Source organism: Atractosteus spatula, chromosome 13 (assembly GCF_055471065.1).
Source record: "Atractosteus spatula isolate fAtrSpa1 chromosome 13, fAtrSpa1.hap1, whole genome shotgun sequence".
Classification (NCBI taxonomy): domain Eukaryota; kingdom Metazoa; phylum Chordata; class Actinopteri; order Semionotiformes; family Lepisosteidae; genus Atractosteus; species Atractosteus spatula.
In genome coordinates, this window is record NC_142718.1 from 41,279,033 (window position 1) to 41,300,623 (window position 21,591).

The following is a 21,591-nucleotide window of genomic DNA, read 5'->3' on the forward strand; positions in this document are numbered from 1 at the left end:
TTTAAATTTAAATTCTAAAGGGTTTAAAATAACAAAGAGGCCTCCTTTGCAATATAAGGATGATACAATTTGAGACAAAACTCTGTTGCAGTATTAAAGAAAATGCATAAATATGAGAGTCCCAAGGAATAGAACTAAAGAGGATAACGAAGCAAAAAGAAGGATATGTTTAATTTTTATTGAGGAACATAAATTGAATGCAGAAGCAATTTAAATTGACATCATCATAGGTGAAAGGAAGTTGAAAGAGTATATTTAAAATACGGGGGAATTTTTCTATGAGAATTCAGACCCAAACTATTCAGTAAAACCACTCAAAATTACCACAGAAAGAACGTATGGAATGCACACCAGGATGTATTATATTCCTTGAGAATATTCAAGGAAAATTCGTAATTGATTTTTTTGGCATAGTAATGCGGTCATAAAAATGAAAGATGCTAAGACTAGCATTCCTGCTGAATGCTAATGAATTTTTCTTGTTTGTTTCAGTGCAGGCATCTCCTCCTCCAAGAACTTTAATGGACCTGTGCTTCTGGATATGAAAGAAGATCAGTCCTATTCCTCCCTTCACTGTATCTCAACTCTTACAGAGCAGCAAATCACAATTCAGGTGGTGTTTGTTCAGATTCCGCCTTCTGTGGCTCCTCCATGGACTGGTAACTTACAATATGAGTGTACTAGTATAGGGTAGACATCGGCCTTTGACCTCCTTCACTGATTTGTCAGTGATGCTCTTGTAAGACGGTGTAGCTGCAACTGGAAATTTCAGTGGGACAAGAAAAATACATATTTGGTATTGGTAATGGTTTCAGTTAAGAAAAAGAAATTGGGATATGTTTCAGCTACATTTGCAACAGTCACACGTACTCAACAGGTATTAAAAAATGGATATTATGGTAAGTGATGGCCCAAAAGCAGTATGACAGTACAATAACAGCTGAAGCAAGTGAAAGCAGCAGGCCTGGCTCCTATCTCCTACTGCACATGTGGCACCTTCATCGGCAGAGGTGAGAGGGGGTGGATAAACAAAACCTTTTAACTAGATTAAAAAAACCTCACGAGCCAAGGACCCTCATTTCAGGAACACTTATTCAAATCTAGGGAAGAGAAAAAGTCCTTTTCCCCTCTTAAACAGTTTTATAAGTCATTTTACTGCTGAGGTGATGGAGGAGTTGAGGGAAGCTTTTCTTGAGCTGTGTTCTTATATAATTTCTTCAAACAACCTAGAGGAACTACAACACAACTGTACGCTTAAAAAACAGACTCAAGGAGCCCTAAAAGGTATATTTCCTTGTATTTGCATAGTAATCAATGAAAACAACAAATTGTTACGATTGGCCAAAAATCGAAAGCTATTATACGTCTCCACTGTCCTTTCTTTAAAAACACTAAAAACACAGGAACCAGGAATAAGATGCAAATTTCATTAAAATAACTTAGTTACTAATTTACTAATTAAAACTCATGAAAGGTACAGTATTTATAAAGAATAAATTATGAATGATATTAGCAATAGGTCACTATGGGCTGCTTTTCAAAATAATACATTTTAAGCTGCTTTTCCCTGTTTTTTCATCCTTGTTTTGCTACTGCCAAATCAAACATGTCGTGATTAAAACCGTCACGTTAATTGGCCTGGGGCAGAGGAGTATCACGCAATGTCACCGTGTAAAGTAGATCCTCACATGGGAGAACTAACAGGTAGATGCAGGGAAACTATTGACCTCTTTAGGATCAAAGTTGTTTTCTCTTGGCCTTAATAGGCACCTGCTCAACAAAGTGAAGGAATGAGATCCCAGTTGTGAAAACTGTGACTATTCAGCTCTGCAACTCTGAACATACATATATCACGTATCTGCCATGTGAAGCTACATGCTCATTTAGCATAGTACTGCTAATAGTAGCACACTGGTGACCCCTTTCCAATTGCTTTCAGAGCTCAGGAAATACTGCAACACTGTTTTCCATCCCTCACAAATACTGCTCACTCGCATAGAAGACTGGAAACCGCAGGTGATTCCTGTGTGTGTGTTTTATTGTTGTTGTTGCATTTGTACATTGGATTGTAGTTTTAAATTTGTTTCAGCCCTGCCTGCAGCTCTGAGATGAGACTAGCTCAGTGACAACAGCCGCTGGCCATCCAGCGCTGAGCTCCAACGTTCAGGAGGGACATGGGCTGGTACCGTACCAGTGCCATGTGGCAGGTGCCAGCCCTACCTCTGGATCGGACAAGTGCAATTATATAAGGCTACAATGGATCATCTCGGCTGTAGGACTTAGGGTTGATTAGCACTTTCCTGCCCTGTTTGCTATTGGTGCTGAAATTTTAAACTGAAATACTGTGTGGGTTTTGGCTTGAGTTATATGTATTATTTTTGTCTTATGCTATTCTGTTGTAAAGTAGTTCTTGCAGTGTCATTAATTCTACTGCATTATGTTCACTGCAATGTAAATTCATTTAAAATAGAAAGGTATTTTTCATTTCGTCCATTTTTTAAAATCAGATAAGACACGACAAATTCTCATGTACACTTTCTGTACTCGAACAGAGATGATATTAACTCCAACATTTAACACTTTCACTTAATTTTCTGAAGCTTTTTTTTGTGCCATAACCTACTCTTGTGCACTAAAACACTCAGTGGTTCTACCTCCTGGCAATAATACTGATGTGAAGTATGATTAACATAACTTTATATATATTAAATTAAACTAAAAATATGTAAGGTACAATATGAATCTGCACAGAGAAAGCTACCAAGCTAATGCTGAAACTAATACCTTGGCTTCCTTCCTTGGATCAATCATCTACTATCAAATGGGCTGGATGTGACATATGGCCTCCTCTCATTTGTAACCTTTCTTATGTTCTTAAAGCTTTTATATACTACCATTGGTTAATTGAATTTGCTCACTGGCACAAGCCTTGTACTGGGATAGGAAAGGTAAAAACATCACGTGTGTCCGTTCTGAGACCAGCGCGTACCAGGAGCCTTACAGCACGAACGGCACAGCTGAGGTATCAGGTGGAGATTACGAGGCCCTGTAGGTGTGCCTGCCCCCCACTAGCCAAAGGGGTCACTGTCGTCCACTCAGCTCATTGACTTCAAACCTACTGGCCTCCCCTGCAGAACACGAGCCAGAAGTTCTGGTCACAGTCGGCTAATGGCACAGTCCAGATTCACACCTGTGGGACCTGGGCTCCGAGAAGCTTTTATCGGACGTGCAGCTCAAAAAGCTCTTTCCAAGGACTTCAAACAGTGGGACGCCGATCTTCTCTTTCCAATTCTTCACATTAGGAATGAATAGTAGATGTACATAAAGATGCATACTTGTCCTTCCCCAGGAATTTAACTTTGAAAATATTTGAAACACACAATTTAATTACTGCAATTTTAAAAAAGGAAGGAATATACTTTGACCATAAGCACATCAAACAAAAGCTACCATACAGAAATGGATGCTGGATCAAAATCTGTTTAGGTCTGCTGAATATTTTGAAACCAGTGTTTTTATTTTTTACCACTGTGAACCATCTTAAAAAAAAACTAAAATTGTCACAATATCACAACAACATGTGAATAAAATTTTGAGTGAATTTTGCCATGATACACAGATAAATACACAGATTACCCTGTAGGCTTTCTGACAAATCTGGCTACTTCCTATTTTGTAAAACAGTCTTGCTTTCTATTACATAGAATTTCAATCAGACATATCATACAAAATCATTAATTTCAAACTCCACAAAGGAGTTTGAAAAACTCTGGCCCTGAAATTAAAGTCAGCTTCCCGTAGTACCAAGAGAACTCAATGGCAACCACCATCATCAATGGGTTCGGTCAGAGAAAAAACGGAATGCACTGAGCTGTCGTAAAGCGCCCCAATATGAAATCTAAGTGGAACACTGTGTATGACTGTGACAGAGGGCTGTAAATGACACCCCAATAAATGTTGCTGATCTACCAGCAGCAGTACATGGTGCTACAAGCCAGCAAGGACGGCATCTGCCTTAACAGGTGCACTGGGAGTATGGAAATTTTACAGTACAGGCTAAAAGAAAAGAAGAAAAATAGCCCGTTTGAATATAAACCTAACGCAGATTCTAATCCCCTCTTTCAATAAAGGTTGATCAAAATGTGAAATATGTGGGTGCAGAGGATCTTAAATCAGGAAGATGAATCACAGGAGGAAACCTGAGCAGCTGATTCTATGCCACACAGATAGTAGTGTATCTCGGCTGCTCTTCATCACACAAGGCACCGCGCACAGTCACTGCAAAAATACACAAAAACAGCTGCGAGACACCCACCTCCTCGCACCTCTGCGGGAAGATGTTAAAGAAAATAATTACTGGGTGCGGCCTTGACCTTTTACAGCGATAAAGCAGAAGAGGCACAAAATGCCTTTAATTGTGGCAACCGATTCTGGGGACGAGCACCGCCTCCTTACAAAGATGACGAACCTCCTGTCCAACATGCAGGACTCATCCTGTCCTCGGACAGAGGCATCCTCATCGCTGCACCTAGCCCTCGAGTTTCTTCAGCATCAGGGTGCACTAGCTGTATACAGCATCATACGTATGTTGAGACAGTACGGTAATCTAAGTTTGGAACATACTAACTGCAGCCTATGGCTTGGCTCACATGTACAGATGCACTTCAGTGTTTCCCTGTCTATTAACAGACAAGGCCAGGTGAAGCTAAGCCAAGAATCACATTGATTGCAAGGCAGTCCCTTGCTTTCAGATACTTTCCATATGATCAGCACAAAATATATGAATAAATACTGAAAGGGGAAAAACTGAGGTTTTTGTCAACTATAGCTCAACAGATGCCCAGAGGACCAAAATCTACGGATACAGTTTAAACCCACCTAGCTAAGAGATTCTAGAAAAACAGAAGTCAAAAATAAAAGTTGAGTAATTATTTAGTATTCATTATTTATCTCCAGGTTTAGGAAAATGGCCATCTAAACCGAACAACCTACTAATATCAGAAAAAGCAGGCAGTATTGAATACAAAACACTTACAAACGTGCGGACGTCCTGTACAGCTGTATACCACTTTCCTGAGGGAAATTCCACAGAAGCACATTTCACGTGTGCCCAAGCATTGATGCTGTAACTTAACCTCCATGATTGTACCCAGCTGCTATGCCATAAGAGATAATGTTTTATTTTTTTAATAGTTCTGCTGTCGAAACAAGTGAATATCATTAATAACAATAACATAAATGGTGAACAATGTCTGATTATTTTAAAGGGCATGGTTTGTATGGGAATGGTCTTATATAGGTCTACCCCCAGCAACATTGATCACACACACCTGTAAAACAATTGCTCACTCACACACATTTTCATTATAGTCAATGATCCTTCGCTGTTCAGTATTCGGTACAGCATTAGCTGAATTTCAAACGGTAGGTGTGAGATCACCCAACTTTCTCTTCTTATAGGAAAAGCCAACACTATATCAATAAGTTCTGAAGAGAAATATCTAGGCTATTGATTGGGTTGTTGGTACACCTCTTCATTTTCTGAATGAGACAGCTTCTTGTAGTACGATTTGCATTCACATTTAAACCACTTGCTTTGGTTTTTGCTTTGGAATTCTTTTTCATCAACACGAGCATAAGAAACCATACAGGAGCCATGCCTAACTCACAAATCACACAATTTAACACTGCTTATCCATCACATGCACCTTGCATGAAGGGATTATATAAAAAAACAGTCTGCCAAGAATAACTCTAGAAAACTCATGTCATAGAAAAAACAGCAACATCTTGATCCACATCATGGAACTCGCCTTCACTGTGAAATCCTGCTGGAGCGGCGGCAGAGGACAGCCGTTTACATTATCAATATTTGCATTTGGAAACTATGAAAAGGGGAAACAACGCCGTGGACATCTAATGAGAGGTTTTAATAAGCAGCAGCTGAAAAATACCTGAGATACAGGCAGCCATGGTGTCGGTCAGGAGGCTAGGGCTCAGTCTGGTTTTAATCCAGAATTAGCTGTGCCCGTTTACAACCGGTGGTATGGCATCCAATGACTCAGAAGTAGACAACCTAACTGCGAAACAGTGCTGTATGGGGCCACTCGGATGTACACAAACCATTTAACCGGGCTAAATTTCATTATCTTCACAATTAAACTTTTTAGATGGCCGAAGAAAGCTTCCAGGGGATCACCCGAAGCCCCGGTCGGCCTGAGCCAGGTTATTTAATCACGCAGGGCTTCGGTACATTGTAACAGGGACACCGATCTACCCCTGTTCGTGATATTTTAATTTGCTTGACAAAATCCAAATCTCAAGGAGGCGTCCACATCCCCTGCCAACTTCAACAAAATGCACCTTGACTGTTCAAAGAAAAAAAAAATACCATTTAAGAAAAAAATATTTAAATATGATCTGTGGCTGCGTGTAGGCTTCATAGCAATATTCTGCAGAACAGACAGCCCCAACACCAGAACACATAAATAAAATGCATTTTCAGACACTCAGGGCAAACAGGAGCTGAAATTAACATTTTTCAAAAAATATATATCCAGGAATTAAAAACGCGCACCTACCTCTGATCATCTTCCATCGCCAGAGAAATTGAAATTACGGGCAGAGTGACCGAGAAATAGCGAAGTTTTTATTCTCTGTGTGAACTGAGAGGTCTCTGCTCAGAAATGTCTCCAGCCAGGGCCAAAGCACAGACACAGGGAGAGGAGAGGGTTGTGTTGCTAAGAAGAAGCAAGAGACAGAGAAAAGGGCTTTCTGGATTGTTCTCCTTAATATAAAGGCCTAAGACCCTTTTCCCCCATTTTTCCTGCCCCCGTTGAGTTCCTGGGAGGCTAAGGGCGGCGAAACGGAAGGTTTGAGCTGGTTAAAATGAGGTTCTGTCCCTTTAAAAATAAAAATAAAAAGCTTCCCCATCAACTGCTGCTGCTGGCTCTCTCTCTGGGCTTGTTGGGATAGAAAGATGGAGCTCCTCAGCGCGCCTGCGCCGCAGCTTGGGGCCCGGAGGAGAGGGGTGTCCCGGCATGCACGGTAAAACCCAGCGGAAGCGACGGGCGAGCCTGCCGGAAGGGCACCGCTGACGTCACGCGCCGGGGTGAGAGTTCAGAGGTGTGCGCCGGCGGTGGTGGTGGGTGAGTGCGGGAAGAGCAGGAATGGTCGGGATTTAGGGACCGAGCGCAAAGTCACAGGTAAAAAAAATAAATGTCTAGGGTTTCTTGGGTCCACCGCCTTTCCTTTCCTTGTGAAATGAATCCGGGATGCGTTTTAGATGAGGGAGCTATGTAGCATCTATGAAAGCACGCTTTCATAGAGGTGCTGTAGTGAAGAGGCTTGAAGGTAGCACAGTATCCGTGTGCTGGTTGTGTTCTTCCCAATGAATTGTAGCGCGTATGAAATAAACCCTGCATGTATTTTGTAACCCAGACGGGTTTTCTCTGTTTGCCAGGTTTAAAATATTTTCAGCCCTCTTAACAGTTCTGGCAAGAGTGTAACGTCATGCCTAGTTAAATATAATTGAAGGCGAAGGCAAGTCTGGCACAGTCAGGTTCGTGCAACGTTTCAACTGGCAGGCGCAGCACCGAAGGGCTGGTAATTACAATTCAAAATAAAGACGCGCAGTCACGTTTCAGACATGCCAACGTGTTCGATAAGGCTCTCAAAGGTAGCTTCTTCAGCTCATAACTTTTACATAGAGTCCAGTTCAAGAATCGGGTTAACAATAATACAGGTCACAAGCAAGCAATAACCGTCTTTTGTTTTGTATCTAAAATCTGAAAAGTCCGTCAGTACAGTTTTCGTTCTAGACAAATATTTGTCGTCGACAAGGTGAGAGCCTGGTAATTCATCTGAATGTAATGTACTCATCGTGATGAAATCCTGAATTTCTGGAGGAGGCAGGTTTTACCCCTGTACTGTACTCATTTCGCTGATGGAGGTGTCAGTTTGCCTGTCTCCATTTGCGCTGTTTATCCTGCAGAAGGGAGTTTGTCTGCCTGCTGTCCTCTAATGTCTTTTTCCTTCTTTAGTCACCAAGGTTATGACATCATGAGTAAAAGAAAGTCGAAAGAGAGCACTTTAACACTGGGAGAATGTATTTCTCAGGTTTGTATTTTTTTATTGATGATCATTACCGTTGGTACCAGTTTCTTCCATTTTAAATAGGTGGACAGGTTTTTGCTGGGACTTCATCTGAACGTACGGTGAGTTCGAGCCAGAGAACAGTAAAGTGAAGAAAATAAAGCAGACTCTTGAGTAGGCACCACATTATTAAAGGATTAGTCTGACACATCTGGACTCCTGCAAAACATTGGGATTGTGTAGATCAGAAAGATAAGAATGAAGTGAAACCATGTGTTGCATAGATTAGTGCTATCTGGAGGATCGCTTATCTGCGATCAGTATTTAGGTCATGCTAGCTTTGCATCTGAAAGAAGTTCTTGCAAGTTGAATGTTGAAATTTGACTTACATCAGATACTCTAACTTCCCTTCATCTATTTTTTTATTCTTAGTTTCTGATGTGATTATTACAGATTCACACTGTTCCTCTATGTTAACAATGATAATTGACTCGAAAGAGCCCATGCGAATCACAGCACTCTTCAAAGTGTAATCTCCGTTCTAAATCTGTGTTTGTGTGATCCTCTGATGTCTGTGTATTACTTCTGATTGTGCTGTCTGCATCAAAAATTCACAGAGGATCTTACCAGATAAAATGGGTACATTTAATACTATTTGTATTTCTGAAATTCTGTATAGTTAAAGTATTTTTTTTTGCTTCTTAGAAGCTAAATTTGTCTGATCTTGTCAGAGTACATCCTCAAGGATTAGTTGTTAGGCTGTATAATCAGAACTCAAGAACGATGGAGCTCTAGAACTAACCACCTGCTGCAGCTCAAGATGTTCGGAGTGTTCTGTTCTGAGTTTGGCCTGAGGGGCGTCTAGCTCTATTGCTTTATTTTCTGAAGGCTAGTTTCTCAGTACTCATTGTATACTTTGCATTCTGTATTAAATGCATTTCCCATGGCAGTATATTGTTTTATATACTAGTGGAATTGTTGACTTATTTTCTTAGTGCCTGACAGGTGAAAACCTTGCAGAATATGTGAATCTGTTGGAAAGGATTAGTTGCTAAAGTATAACCTTTATGTTTTTGGAACAAGTAATAGGTTTATTCCATGCTGAAAAAGAGAAGAAAGAGAACACAACGTTTCGGCCGTGGAGCCTTCTTCTGGTGACACCTGAAGAAGGCTCCACGGCCAAAACGTTGTGTTCCCTTTCTTCTTTTTTTCAGCATGGAATAAACCTATTACTTGTTCCTTTGCAGCCTACGCATGCTGACGCAGCTGCCCACCTTTATGTTTTTGCACAGTTGCTGTTACTGTGCCTGCCAGGTATTCCAACATATAAAATATGTTTTGATTTTAATACATACATTTGATTTTTTTCTGCTTTATAGAGGCTATTAATAGCCAGATAATGTATCTGCATGCCCGTATATCTGTCTATCTTTTTTCTGTCGGTTTTATTATTGAATTTTTTAATTTTCCCTCACTTTTCTTTCTTATAAATATTTGTACAAAAATGAACAATGATTTTTTAAATGATATTATTACTATTACATCTGTTTGAATGGTTTGCCAATCAATAAAGACTCACTTTGTTGCTGTGAAGTTTAATGCGTGCTTTCTTGTCCATTTTCAGGCTCACAGAATACTGAGGGAAAGGTGCTGTCACCAGAAACTCCCCAGCAAGCCCTTCGGAGTGGAGTCCCAGTATGAGTAAGTGTTTTGATTGCCCTTGGACTGTATTCAAATGCCTTGTTTCCTGAAGAGCTTGAGTGTCTTCAGCTCGCTAAGAGCTTAACCAGCACTTGGGTCACTGAATATGATTCCCCAAGTTTAACCATTGCTGCCAGCCTGTTCTGTAGCATAACACTTAATTTTACCTGCTCTCTTTAATCATAAATAGTGCAGTTATGTCTGCCGGGGTAAGGATCAAGTCTTTAACCTGTGAAGGACAAACAGATGTACAAAATTGTAATTGCTTTATCTTAGATGTTTTTGGCTCAGTATTTTTCTTACCTTTTCCTTCTAGAAACAATTTCTCTTTTTATAGCTTATGATTTTGAATTTTCATGGCCCGTGATGTAGTTTGTGGTTATATGCAAAGGAAACGACAGATCAGAGCCATTGGGTCTATGTCTGAGCTATTTTGAGGAGCACCACTGCGAACTGTGCTGTTGTTGTGTCCTCATTCCCATGGAGAAAATGCCATGATTATTAATGGTAGCAATTGACATTGGTCCTTCAAGTTGTCACTTGCTTAGAAAGTGAGCCAAGGGATTTAATAGGAGGATGGATTGCAAAAGCAGGCAATGGCACTTGTTTATCGCTTGCTCTGGACTCTCCCAGGGTGCTTTCTGCTCCCGCGTGGCAGGCTGACGGTGAGGCTTGCATTTCACCACAGGCTGGCCGCCTTTCTGCTCATTTTCTGTGTCATTTTTAAGCCGAGGGACACGGGTGGAGGCGTCTGACACTGGGCTGCATTGTTTCAGGCACCTGCTGGAGCTGCTGAGGCGAACAGCTGTCCATGGAGAGAGCAACTCTGTCCTGATCGTGGGGCCCAGGGGAGCAGGGAAGTCCATGGTACGAATGTAAAGAGCCAGCTCTCAGACACCCCTCCTGCACCTTTTGTCCTTTGTCCCCACCAAGGCTTTTCTGTGCCAGGCGTCCGCTGCGACGTCTGGAGTGAGACGTGCAGGTAATGTGGGCGGGGCAGCAGGGGGACACGCCCGCAGGTGACAACCTGGGTGCCTGTTTCGCACTGAAACTGTAGAAGAGTGCATGACTGCAGGCCAGGAGGATTAGATGATCAATTGGGTGAGAGACACTAATCCTTTATTGCTATGAAGCCTCTGTCAGGTCTTGCGTGTCAGTGAGCACTTTCAATTCCTCTATGCTCCCTTTTACACACTAACGTCTAGTTTGAATTCTGCTTTATATATATTAAATAGATCATTTGGAGAGCTTATTTTATTGATTTCAACAGGATGGAGCACTTGCTTCAGATAAACAGCCCGGTGATTCTAGAATAGCACCTTATCTGCAGTGTCAGCTGTGCTACCTTCATTCTCAAGACGGCTATCTACTCCTCTTCCTGTTGTGGATCATATTAATAGATATGCTGTTCTAGGAATTTGGTACCTTAGTACCTTGGTGTTTCTAATGGGAGGAGCTTAAACCTTTTTTTTAATAAATTGTAATTTTAAAAATAGAACAGCTACATCTTGCTGAGAGGAAACCCAACATCTCAGCTTGAGGTTGAACCTGATTTTTCTTGTGAAATCTTCCAGCTGTCCCTTCTACTGCTGCTGGATCACTTCTGTGGTGTTTTAATGTGTCTGTGACATATGGGGAAATCATTTAGATTTGGTATCAATAAAAATGTGGATTAGAAAAATCAAAAAATAGTGATTTGCAAAATTAAAGTCCAGTTTAAAGGAGCAATAATCTTTACATTTTATTATAGCTTCCTGGACTTTGTACCATGATTCCAATCTGTGCTGTGTTATTCTTTTCTCAGATGATCTCAGATGATTCTCTTATCAAAAAAGGAAAAAAGAAATTGATCCTCATTTATCTCTTCAAAGGCCTCTCTGTGAGAACCTTCACGTCAGAGGCTTAGGCTAGTATTGTAAGCTTTCACCCTGTTCCTTCAGCTGCAGCAGCTAGTGTTCAAAAGCACCATCCTGTGTGGTGCTGAGTAAACTCTTACAAGCCAGACGAGTCTCCAGCAGAATTAGGATGCTGCAGTGCTTACCTTACAATAAAGACAATTCTACTGTGAAGCTAGAATCTTCTCACTTGACTATCAAATATCAAAAAGTAAGAGCAGAATACTGCAGGTAATTGTAATGAAAGTTTCCAACATCACTTATGTAGCTCTGGAGAAGCCTGTTATTGTTGCAAGGTTTGGAAAAAAAATCAGCTTCACAAAGGAAATGAAGAGCTTCATGTAATGTGGGGAAAAAGGGTGGTATAAAGATACTGTCATGCTCTGTTGATTTTCAGCTCCTGAGCTGTGTCTTGAATGAATTGCAGAAGGAGAAAGAAGTGATGGAGAATATTTTACTGGTTCACCTGAATGGCAAGTACAGTTCAGAAAAATTCACCTCCACTGGAAAATTGACCTTGTTTTCACCTGCAACGTGACTTAGCCCTGACTGTTACAGGATTGTTGCAGACGGACGACAGAATTGCTCTTAAGGAGATCACCAGGCAGTTGCACTTGGAGAATGTGGTTGGAGACAAAGTTTTTGTAAGTTTTCTATAACTTCTCAGTCCAAAATTCTCAGCACAGCCTGGGACTCGGGATAAGTATGAGTAGTTATTAGGTCAGAGGAGTATTGCTTTAGGCATTTCTCTCTGTATCCCAAGTGTCTTTTCAGACTTATTTCATCCTGTGAGGTAATATGCTGAGATGTAAAGTGTTTATAGGCTGATCTTTAAACTGTATAAAATATCTAGACATTTCCAGTGACTGTTGGGGATGTTTATCAATAGCTGTTCAGTTGTCATGTTTTGCTATGATGTATTTTATTTTGTGTCCCTTTAAAATAGCTGTAATGGGAAGATAAACGAGTTTATTTTTCTCATAAACATAAAATGTAAGGAGTCATTTAACGGTTCTCTTTAAATAGACCATTGAAGACCTCAGGAACTCCCAGCTATCACATCTGCAGTGATGATAATGATTGTGACCATCTGTGTGCTGTATCTCCAAGCCTATTTCTTCTTTTTCTTTAAATAGCTTCTCCATCTATTTTTATATTTCAGGGGAGTTTTGCAGAAAATCTTGCCTTTCTTCTTGAAGCCTTAAAGAAAGGTACGTTTTAAGCCCATATCTTTTTGTAACCGCATGTATTATTCATTGTAGAAATTGTGTGAGATTGACAGCGCTTCATGAATATGATGTTTGAAGCATTTTTTATTGCAGGCTGGATCTAAATGTTTTGCAATATACAGGTCTAACTGTGCCATCTCTAAATGATAGTATGGTTACAGTGACAAAAGGATAAGAGGGAGATTTTCATGAAAGCATTGCTTTTCCAGATAATAGAAGAACATAGGAAAGGTTACATATGAGAGAAGCTTATTCAGCTCATCGAGCTCCTTTAGGTTTTTAGAAGTTACTTGATCCATCCTGTGGGCAGCAGTGTAGCATTGCAGCCTCGCAGTGCTGGGGCCCTGGGTTCATTCTGGACCTGGGGGGCTGTCTGTGTGGAGTCTGTGTGTTCTCCCCGTGTTCACATGGGTTTCCTTCGGGTGCACAGGCTTTCTCCCTCAGTCCAAACACATGCTGGTAGGATAATTGGCTTCCTGGTAAAACTGGCCCTGGTGTGAATGTGTTGACCTGTCCAGGCTGTACCCTGCCTTGCGCAAGTTGCTTGATAGAATATCTCCCAGCTCCCCCATGACCCTGAACTGGGAGAAGTGGTAAGAAAATAGATAGATGATCCATCCAGCTGTATCCCATCAGGATGTCCTGATTGAAGCCAGGGCATCACCTTCCACCATTTGCACTCGTGTCCTTTGGCTTTTGTTTGGCTGTTGGTTATGAAAAAGCCCACCAGGTTGGGTTTGTGGATGCCTTTCAGGTACCTGAATACTTGAATCATGTGGTTGAATATTGGGAGAGCAGAGCAGTGGTTATAATGTGGAGGCTATCATACAGTGGTGAGCCTGGAATAGTGGTAGACGAGTGAAGTGCTGCTTTATGCCAGTGCCTAGCCAAGTATGCGAACAGAACTTTTGTCATGACCCGGTGGTGAGGTCTGCCTGGGAGAGCACCCTGAACCTGCAGCCTCCTGCATTACAGGGAGCATCAGCGCAGGGCTGGCTGGTGGCACTGGTCAATGCACTGGTCAGCTCGGCTCAGTCACCACGTTAAGTATTTGTTGTGGAACACCTAAAACTGCCTGCGAGTAGCTGCACTATATAGAGGCGTGCTGATTAGTTCATAGCAAGGGCAGCAGGACATGTGCCTGCTTGTGTTCAGGAGAGCCATTCCCTTGCCTGCCCTGGTGGACTGGCACTCATTCTTGCCGGCGCGCGTGCCATTTGGCTGTTCTCCTTGTTGGCCTCGTGCCTGGGCTGCTGGGATCACGTTGGCCTGCTCCCCTCCCAGGAGACCGCAGCAGCAGCCGCCCCGTGCTGTTCACCCTGGATGAGTTTGACCTGTTCGCCCACCACAAGAACCAGACTCTTCTCTACAACCTCTTCGACATCTCCCAGTCAGCGCAGACTCCTGTCGCGGTGGTTGGACTAACCTGTCGGCTGGTGAGTTTTACACCGAGTGGGACCCGCGGCTTTGCTTTGTTGGGCTTTTTAAAAAAAAGTTTGCTGGGCTCCCCTCTGCTGGCCAGCATTTTTTAAGCTGGAGTGTCCTTGTAGCCAGGTGTGCATGTTGTAATTCATTATGACCAAAACGTGTATGGAGTGTGATCGTCCTAATTACAAGATGCTACAGTCGGCTGTAGCAACCAGATTAGGTCCTGTTGAGTTGTATCTCAATCTTCTCACAGGTACCGGTTGACCACAATGTAACGAAACCATTCAAGCTAAAATTCTCTTCCTTAAACATGAGAATATGAGGATGTTTGGTACGAAGTGTTTTGCTCTCCCTTCTTTACTGACGCTATTGAAGTGGCATTTAATTGTAATGAGTTTAAAGTGATTTTTTTTTCCTCTTGCTGAGATTTATTCTGTTGTAGGTTTTCAAAGCTAAATCTGACCATTAAACCAAACAGTGTGGCGCTGCTATGACTTCTGTTGCTCTCTCTCTGTGTACAGTATAATATCTTGGCTGCATTCTATCGCGGTTACAGCTCTAGCAAATTTACTTTTCTGAAAACAGACCACCCACTTGGCCTCTTTAGTCTGAAGAGCTTGGCCTGCCACCACCACGGCACGTCTTTGAGTTGTTTCTGCGTGAAGACATCTCTTAAAGCTGAAGAGGCCACTCTCGTCTGCTCAAGGCGCAGCCTGCAAAGACCCCTGACGCTCCTGTAGAGGCCGAAACGGTTTCTCTTCTTTCTGCTATTCAGGGTGGAATTAACTTCTGTCTCATCTGTGCCTTCTGCGTAGTAGTGCACAGGGAGTGAGGTCCGAATTCACTGGGCAGTGCAGACTTCCCCTCGCCATGGTCATACTTGAGGTTCATTGGTAGTCCCTTTCTTTAGGATGCATGGTTTCTCACTTGTGCCTTAAAAATGACAGCCCTTATAAAGCGATGTCATTAGAGCCTTCCTATAGAAGGTCTTTAATTCTCTAATAGATGAAGTCCTGCATTGATTAACTGGGACAGTGGAAATGGTGTCTGTTGTCAGGATGTGCTGGAGCTGCTGGAGAAGAGGGTGAAGTCCAGATTCTCCCACAGGCAGATTCATCTCCTCAGTGCCTTCGATTTCCAGAAGTACCTGGAGATCTTCCAGCAGCAGCTGAGTCTGCCGGAGGACTTCCCCGACAGAGGGTTTGCCGAGCAGTGGAACGAGAACGTCAAGGTGACAGTTGGCATGTTTTGGAAACATGGAAAGGCCTGCGGGAAAAGCAGGTGTTTTGTGCTGTTATTCAAGGGGGAGACTTTGATTGAAATTATTGCTGGTTGTGTTTGATAAGTGCAGTAATAACGCTTGGTTATCTTTTACATTCGTGGAGCACAAACAGCAGTAAGGAGGTCTGGTCTGTCCAATAAGGATGAAAAGGGGTGTTTTCTGCGTTGGACCCGGATATGAATGTACAGGTTTTCAAATTGTGTTTCATAGTTGAGCATTTTTTTTTCTTGCAGTCTTTATGTGACGACAGATCAGTAGAAGATATCTTACAGAAGCACTTCCACTCCAGTAAAGATTTCCGATCCCTCCAAAGGCTGCTGGTAAGAGATTTTTGAAACATTCAAACAGCCCTTGTAGAAGAAAGACCTTGCGTGATAAAGATGCCTATACGATGTGAAGACCATATTTGAGATGCACAAAGCTGGATTTAAGGTCGCAGATGTTGGTGATGAGGTGCATGTAAACACTCTTAACACCTTGGTCACAGTAGTTGACACCCCAAAGATACAAATGTCAACATGGCCTTGTGAATACACTCCCTGAAATTCCTTTAGTTGGCTCTGCATGCTGTGTGGTGTGGAGAAACATATTTACAGTAGTGCACCCACCCAGCAGGGGCAAATGCAGATTACAGACAGATAACATTAGCAAATATTTGCAAGACAAGCAGTAGTTTTGCAGTGATAAGTTAGAAATAAACAAATTTATTTCTAAGTGCTTTTAAAAGCGCTCTACAGTAGAGCACAAATGAAACATGGCAGGAGTTGGTATCACACGGTAAATTGACTAAGTATGTCCAAGTGTCCAACTATCTTAAGAAGCTATAGCAAAAAGATAGGTGTTTAAGTGCATTTTAAAAATGTGCAATGTTGTAATGCCTGAAGTGTTTGAGCAGTGAGTTCCACAGTGGTGGTGCTGCGTGAGAGACATATCTGGAGCCCATAGTGCAGTGCATGCTCTCAGGTAGAGTCAGATATCCCGAATCAGCAGATCTCAGATTAGGTTTTGGACTATACTTATACAATAAGCCCTTAAGAACCTGAAATAAGGTTTTTAAGTTGTAAGCAGAACTGAGAAGTCCACTCAATTTCACACTGAGCCAATGCAGTTTCCAAAGGACAGGTGCTGTATGCTGAGGCAGTTTAGTTATTAGTGTTAGGACACGGGCCGAAGAATTATGCGCTATTTAGTGTCTAGAAGGTACTCCAGTAAGACACTGCAGTACTCTGATCTTGATTAAATAAAGGCATCTTGCGGTACTTAGGATCAGATAGAGCAAAGACCTTAACCAAGCAATGGTCATTGCGATACTCGTGGGGGGGATAACTTTCTGATGTTCCCAAAATCATCTTTGAATGACTGTTAAAAACCTCACTGATCTTCTAAAGGATTTAGTTTCATCACCATCAGCAGCAACATTGATGTCACCAACACAGCTGTTGTTGGGAGCCAGGAAGCATAACCTCAGGCTTATCACAGTTTATCTTAAGAAAATTCTGTTGCATACATTTATAACAGATGTAAAGTGCCGAAACCGCAGAAGTGCTATCTGATTTAGTTTGCAAATAAACCTGTCATCAGTCTAATGGTGAAGCCCAAGGCTGTGATGGGGGAATGATTTTACCAAGAGATAGGAAACATGCTGGATAGTAAAGGTCCCAGCAGGTAGCCCAGTGGAACACCTTGAGTAACAAGTGGTACATCAGATATATAACATTCAGGATGTGCAAATTAACTTCTATTAGTCAAATAGGAGCCAAACTAATGAAGGGAAGACTGAGTTGAAAAGCCTCAGAAATGACCTCAGCAAGGATGAGTCGGTAATCTGCCTGAAACCTGAAATGTGGCCCATTTTCAGTGATATTTTCAGTGATACTCCAGGACAGCGAAATGAAATGTTTGTAATGGAAATGTAAAAAATGTCAAAACTGTCGTGGGATTCATCTTGCAGTATTCTGCGAATGGTTACTGGGGTCCTGGGCAGAGTAAGAGAGTTAGCATTTGAGTCGTTAATTTGCCTCTCGAGGGCCTGCTGTCACTGGGCTTCAGACCCACCATCCCGCCTGCCAGAGCACAGCCCGACGGGCTGCAGAGAGCAGAAACATGAGGGGCGAAGGGTGCGGAGGCGAAGATCGCCGATTGCTTTAGGAGAGGGCTGGGGGCCGACGAGATGGAAGACTGGCTGGAATCCAGGGGAAGGGGGAAAAGCTGCAATCTGTCAAGGAATAGAGTCATTGAGATGATCTACCTCCCGGAAGCCTTATGTACCTTAGATACCTGAAATGTACAAATGTGCATTTTTACCTTTATACCCGACTGGGTTTTTTTACATCCATGCTGATCGCCACAGATATTGTACACGTTGTGTTTATACAACATGTTGTGTTTATACAACAGAAGAAAAGTACTTGATCAGCTAACGGATTGGCTTCAGTCTGTTTTCGGATCTGCTCATCATGGATCCACTGTTATCCGATGTCAGAGGAGCGTGAATATCCCACGCGCCTGTTTTCACCTCTGTCAGGTTTATGTTTTTCGTGGCTGAGGTTTTTTCCTCCGTTTGTGCTCTCGCTGTGCTCTCCGGGTGTGACCTGGCCTTCGTGGGCTGCTGTCTGTTTCAGGTGCTGACGCTGAGCCGAGTGACAGTGTCTAACCCAGCCGTCAAACCAGCAGATCTGTTAGAAGCCAGCCGCCTCTGCACGATGGACTCCAAAGCTAATATTCTGCATGGTAAATTGCCTCATGTACTGACTGAAAAGCCCTGTGGGCTCTGCACTCGCATGTGAAACAGCGCCTGTTAGTTGATTACGCGAATCGATAGAACAAAAATGCGCTTCGGTTGTTTTTTCTTCTCTCCTGCTTAAGAATGTGAAGCCGGCATTCAGTTCCTCCATAGGCACCGGGGTCTGTCAGTGCTGCACTGTCGTAAGTGTCCAGCAGTAGTTGAGAGTAACAGCCATCTGGAAGCCTGAGTGGACCGGGCTCTGGGTCTTTTCCTGCAGCCCTCAGCATGACAGAAGTACAGCCCTTCTGCACACTCCAGTTCCCCAATTTCTTCGATGAGCATCAAACCCTCCCCTGTTTTATTACTCTGTTCGCTGTCAGAACACTTAAATAAATGAATTATATAACTACAAAACTTTTATTGTTGAAGAACATATCATAAATAATTTACAAATGAGAGCAAGAAGCACACGTTGTACAAAGATAACATTTTTTTATAATGTTTAATGTATATAATGTATTTTAACATGACAGTGAAATAAACCACTGCACTTAGATTCACTACTCATAATATTATAATTTATAACTAACTTTAAGATCCTTGACTGGCACAGCAGCCACAGAAAGAGCCACAGGAGGGGGTCTGACTCACATGAACGTGCGGATTAAGAAATATGTTGTGTTGCGCGGTGAGGGGCCCCCTGGTGGCCTTGGGGCCCTTGGCAGTCGCCCTGTCTGCCAAGCCGAGGGCTGGCCCTGGTTAAGGTATTTTCATATTTAACTTATATGTGCGGAGAGAATGTTTGAACACGACAGAAAAGGGTTTTTTTCTGCTTTTCTAAAAGTTGTAGTTCTCTATCATTTCTGAGAAGGTGGCTCTGTGCATGAGCTGTTCAAGGCTCAAGGATCAGAATATTTCTTCCCCCATGTCTGTTGAGCAGGGCCGAGCGCTCATTTCTTCTAGAAGAAGTTTGAAAAAACAACAGAAACAGTGAAAAGCGCCGATTGAAATCTCTTGATTTGTTTGTTTAGGTCTCTCGGTCCTGGAGCTTTGCTTGATAATTGCCATGAAGCACCTGAGTGACATTTATGACGGGGAGCCCTACAACTTTCAGATGGTCCACAACGGTGAGGCAGCCACTGTTCCACGACACCAACACGCCAACAACATTGGAGATCTGCACCAAGCAAACTGCTCACACACATTGTACCAGGCGTGCAGCGGCTGTGTTTCCTGCTGCAGCTGGTATGGCAGTCTGGCCTTCGGTACCAGGCCAGCCTGTCACAGCGATCGGGACCGTGACGTTAAGTTACAGAACAAGCTGAAGCCATCAAATGTCCTCCCTGTATTGTGGGCGCTTGGGGTCGGCTGGAACCCTTGAAGATCCGTTAACTTCTGTTCAGATAACCAGTGCAACCATTCAGCAGAGAGCGGTTCTCCACGCAGTGTTTTTAGATAAGTGTCCTGCGTGTTCTTTAGTCCGGTGGAAGACAGTTTCTGTCCCACTGATTATTCAGACAGGTAAGGGCCTGTGTTGCCGGGGTGAAGTGTGGTTCTGCAGGGGGCTGTAGAAGGGGAGTGATGTTAACTGATGCTGCGTTGTCAGTGACTGAGGAGGACATGCCACTGGGGGGTGTTACGTGAATCGCTTCTTGACAGACAGGAAGAATTCTCACTGGAAACAGGAGACTGGGTCACTTGTGCTGTGGGCAGGGCACAAGCCTCTGCCGGTATGCATGTCCGCTCCAAAGACACGGGGAGTCAGTGAACGTCGCCACGATAAATGGCTTTGATTTACTGTTGGTGAACGTGCCGACGATTCCCTTTAGTGATCTCGGAGGGCTTCAGTGTCGGTGGCTGATGTCTATTCCAACTTTGCTCTTGACCCAGCAGAACGGATCACCAGTTTAACTGGAGGAGTTGAGTACTTTTCATGGGCTGTCGCCTGCTGCCCAGTTATGCAGAAAGCCTGCTGACTCTTTTCCTGGAGGACTGGAGTTGGGCTCCTTTGCTGTACCTGCACGTACACTGCTCTCGTTTGCTCAGAATCTTTCTTTTTGCTTTCAGAATTCAAGAAATTTCTGCAAAGAAAATCGCATTCCATACATAACTTTGAAAAGCCTGTTGTAATGAAGGTAAGAACAGTGTCCAGTCGCCCTTCAAGACGAATGAAAATTCTGAAAGTCTATGGTTTACTGATGACATTGTCCCTACTTACTTTTTTATTGTAAGGTTGTGTGTTTCATTGGTAATTTTGTCAGGAGCTTGTTACTGCGAGCTTGTAATTTTAAACAGCACTATTTAATGTGAGATGCAGCTCAAGAGTAGCCACATCCAGTCCTGTAGGTCCACTGTGATGATTCTAGTTCTGTTTAATTCCCCAGTTCTTAAAAGAGCCAATGTGATCAAGTAATTAGTGCACTTGACAAAACTGAGAATACAGATCTGAAGGAAACCAGAAACCCCTGTGACCCTTAAAGATCAGTCAATCAGGAATCATGCTGACCAGTTAAGTCAATGATTGCAAACAGTAGACATCAGGATTGATTTGATTAATTGGATGTTTTTCTGCCTGAATCTTTAGAGATATCAAAGAGAAGCTGTGTGTTGCTGCCATCTAGTGGAATTTATCTTTACTGTTGATAATTCAATTGTTTTTAAAGCAACTGTTTAAAGTTGTAAGCCAGTGTACACTTTTATATTGTAAACAGTTGTTTTTGATTACAAAATCAGTATTGTGGTAATAGTAAAAATAATTTTAGGATATTTTGTGTTTTAGGCTTTTGAGCACTTACATCAGCTGGAACTGATAAAGGCAGTGGATGGGCCCTCTGTAAAGACCCAGAAAGAATACCAGCTTGTCAGGTTAATGCTGGACAACAGTCAGATAATGGAAGCTCTCCAGAAGTACCCACAATGCCCCACAGATGTCAAACAATGGGCAACATCTGCCTTTGCGTGAATGTGGAAGATGACTGTTGCAGGGTCTGAAGGACAATACCGCTGCATGGACTTTCCACTGAACACTGTCAATATTAAGTTTCTACATTGTGTTTTGAGGTTTAAATGTGGATTAGAGATGGACATCTAACAAGCAGAAACTGTGTCATGAAGGTGTTAATGTGCTACTTCCATTTTATAGATCAGTTTCCAAGGATATGGCTTAAAGTTTGATATTCACTTTTTGTATATGAAATAAAACATAATATCTTTGTTATTCATGTTTATTTTTTCTGT

At 42.4% G+C, this 21,591-nt stretch overlaps 2 protein-coding genes across 5 annotated transcripts in view; one reads left to right on the forward strand and one right to left on the reverse strand.

Moving 5' to 3' along the window:
* Nucleotides 1-6,952, reverse strand: part of mbd5 (methyl-CpG binding domain protein 5) — a 63,636-nt gene extending 56,684 nt beyond the window's left edge. For all 3 annotated transcript variants that reach the window (XM_088931268.1, XM_088931267.1, XM_088931266.1), the window contains exon 1: nt 6,582-6,952. The gene's annotated coding sequence lies outside the window, so the exon portion shown is untranslated. The remainder of the gene's footprint in view (nt 1-6,581) is intronic.
* Nucleotides 6,953-7,103: 151 nt separating this feature from the next.
* orc4 (origin recognition complex, subunit 4) lies at nt 7,104-21,571 on the forward strand. Of its 2 annotated transcripts, none has more exons than XM_088930131.1 (14): nt 7,104-7,205; nt 8,043-8,118; nt 9,719-9,795; nt 10,572-10,662; nt 12,088-12,163; nt 12,249-12,334; nt 12,853-12,901; nt 14,204-14,355; nt 15,405-15,578; nt 15,863-15,949; nt 18,251-18,359; nt 19,386-19,481; nt 20,422-20,489; nt 21,134-21,571. In XM_088930131.1, exons 2-14 carry the CDS (start codon nt 8,062-8,064, stop codon nt 21,314-21,316), a joined length of 1,305 nt encoding a protein of 434 aa, XP_088786257.1. In that variant the 5' UTR covers nt 7,104-7,205; nt 8,043-8,061; the 3' UTR covers nt 21,317-21,571. The 2 variants fall into 2 exon arrangements, with proteins under 2 accessions (XP_088786257.1, XP_088786258.1); XM_088930132.1 differs by having other exon boundaries at nt 12,118-12,163.
* Nucleotides 21,572-21,591: the final 20 nt, after the last annotated feature.

Coding starts and splice junctions, on each gene's coding strand:
- orc4 (XM_088930131.1), top strand. CDS start 8,062: ATGAGTAAAAGAAAGTCGAAAGAGAGCACTTTAACACTGGGAGAATGT. Junction 12,164..12,248: donor TTTACTGGTTCACCTGAATG/GCAAGTACAGTT, acceptor TGACTGTTACAG/GATTGTTGCAGACGGACGAC. Junction 19,482..20,421: donor CTTTCAGATGGTCCACAACG/GTGAGGCAGCCA, acceptor TTTTGCTTTCAG/AATTCAAGAAATTTCTGCAA.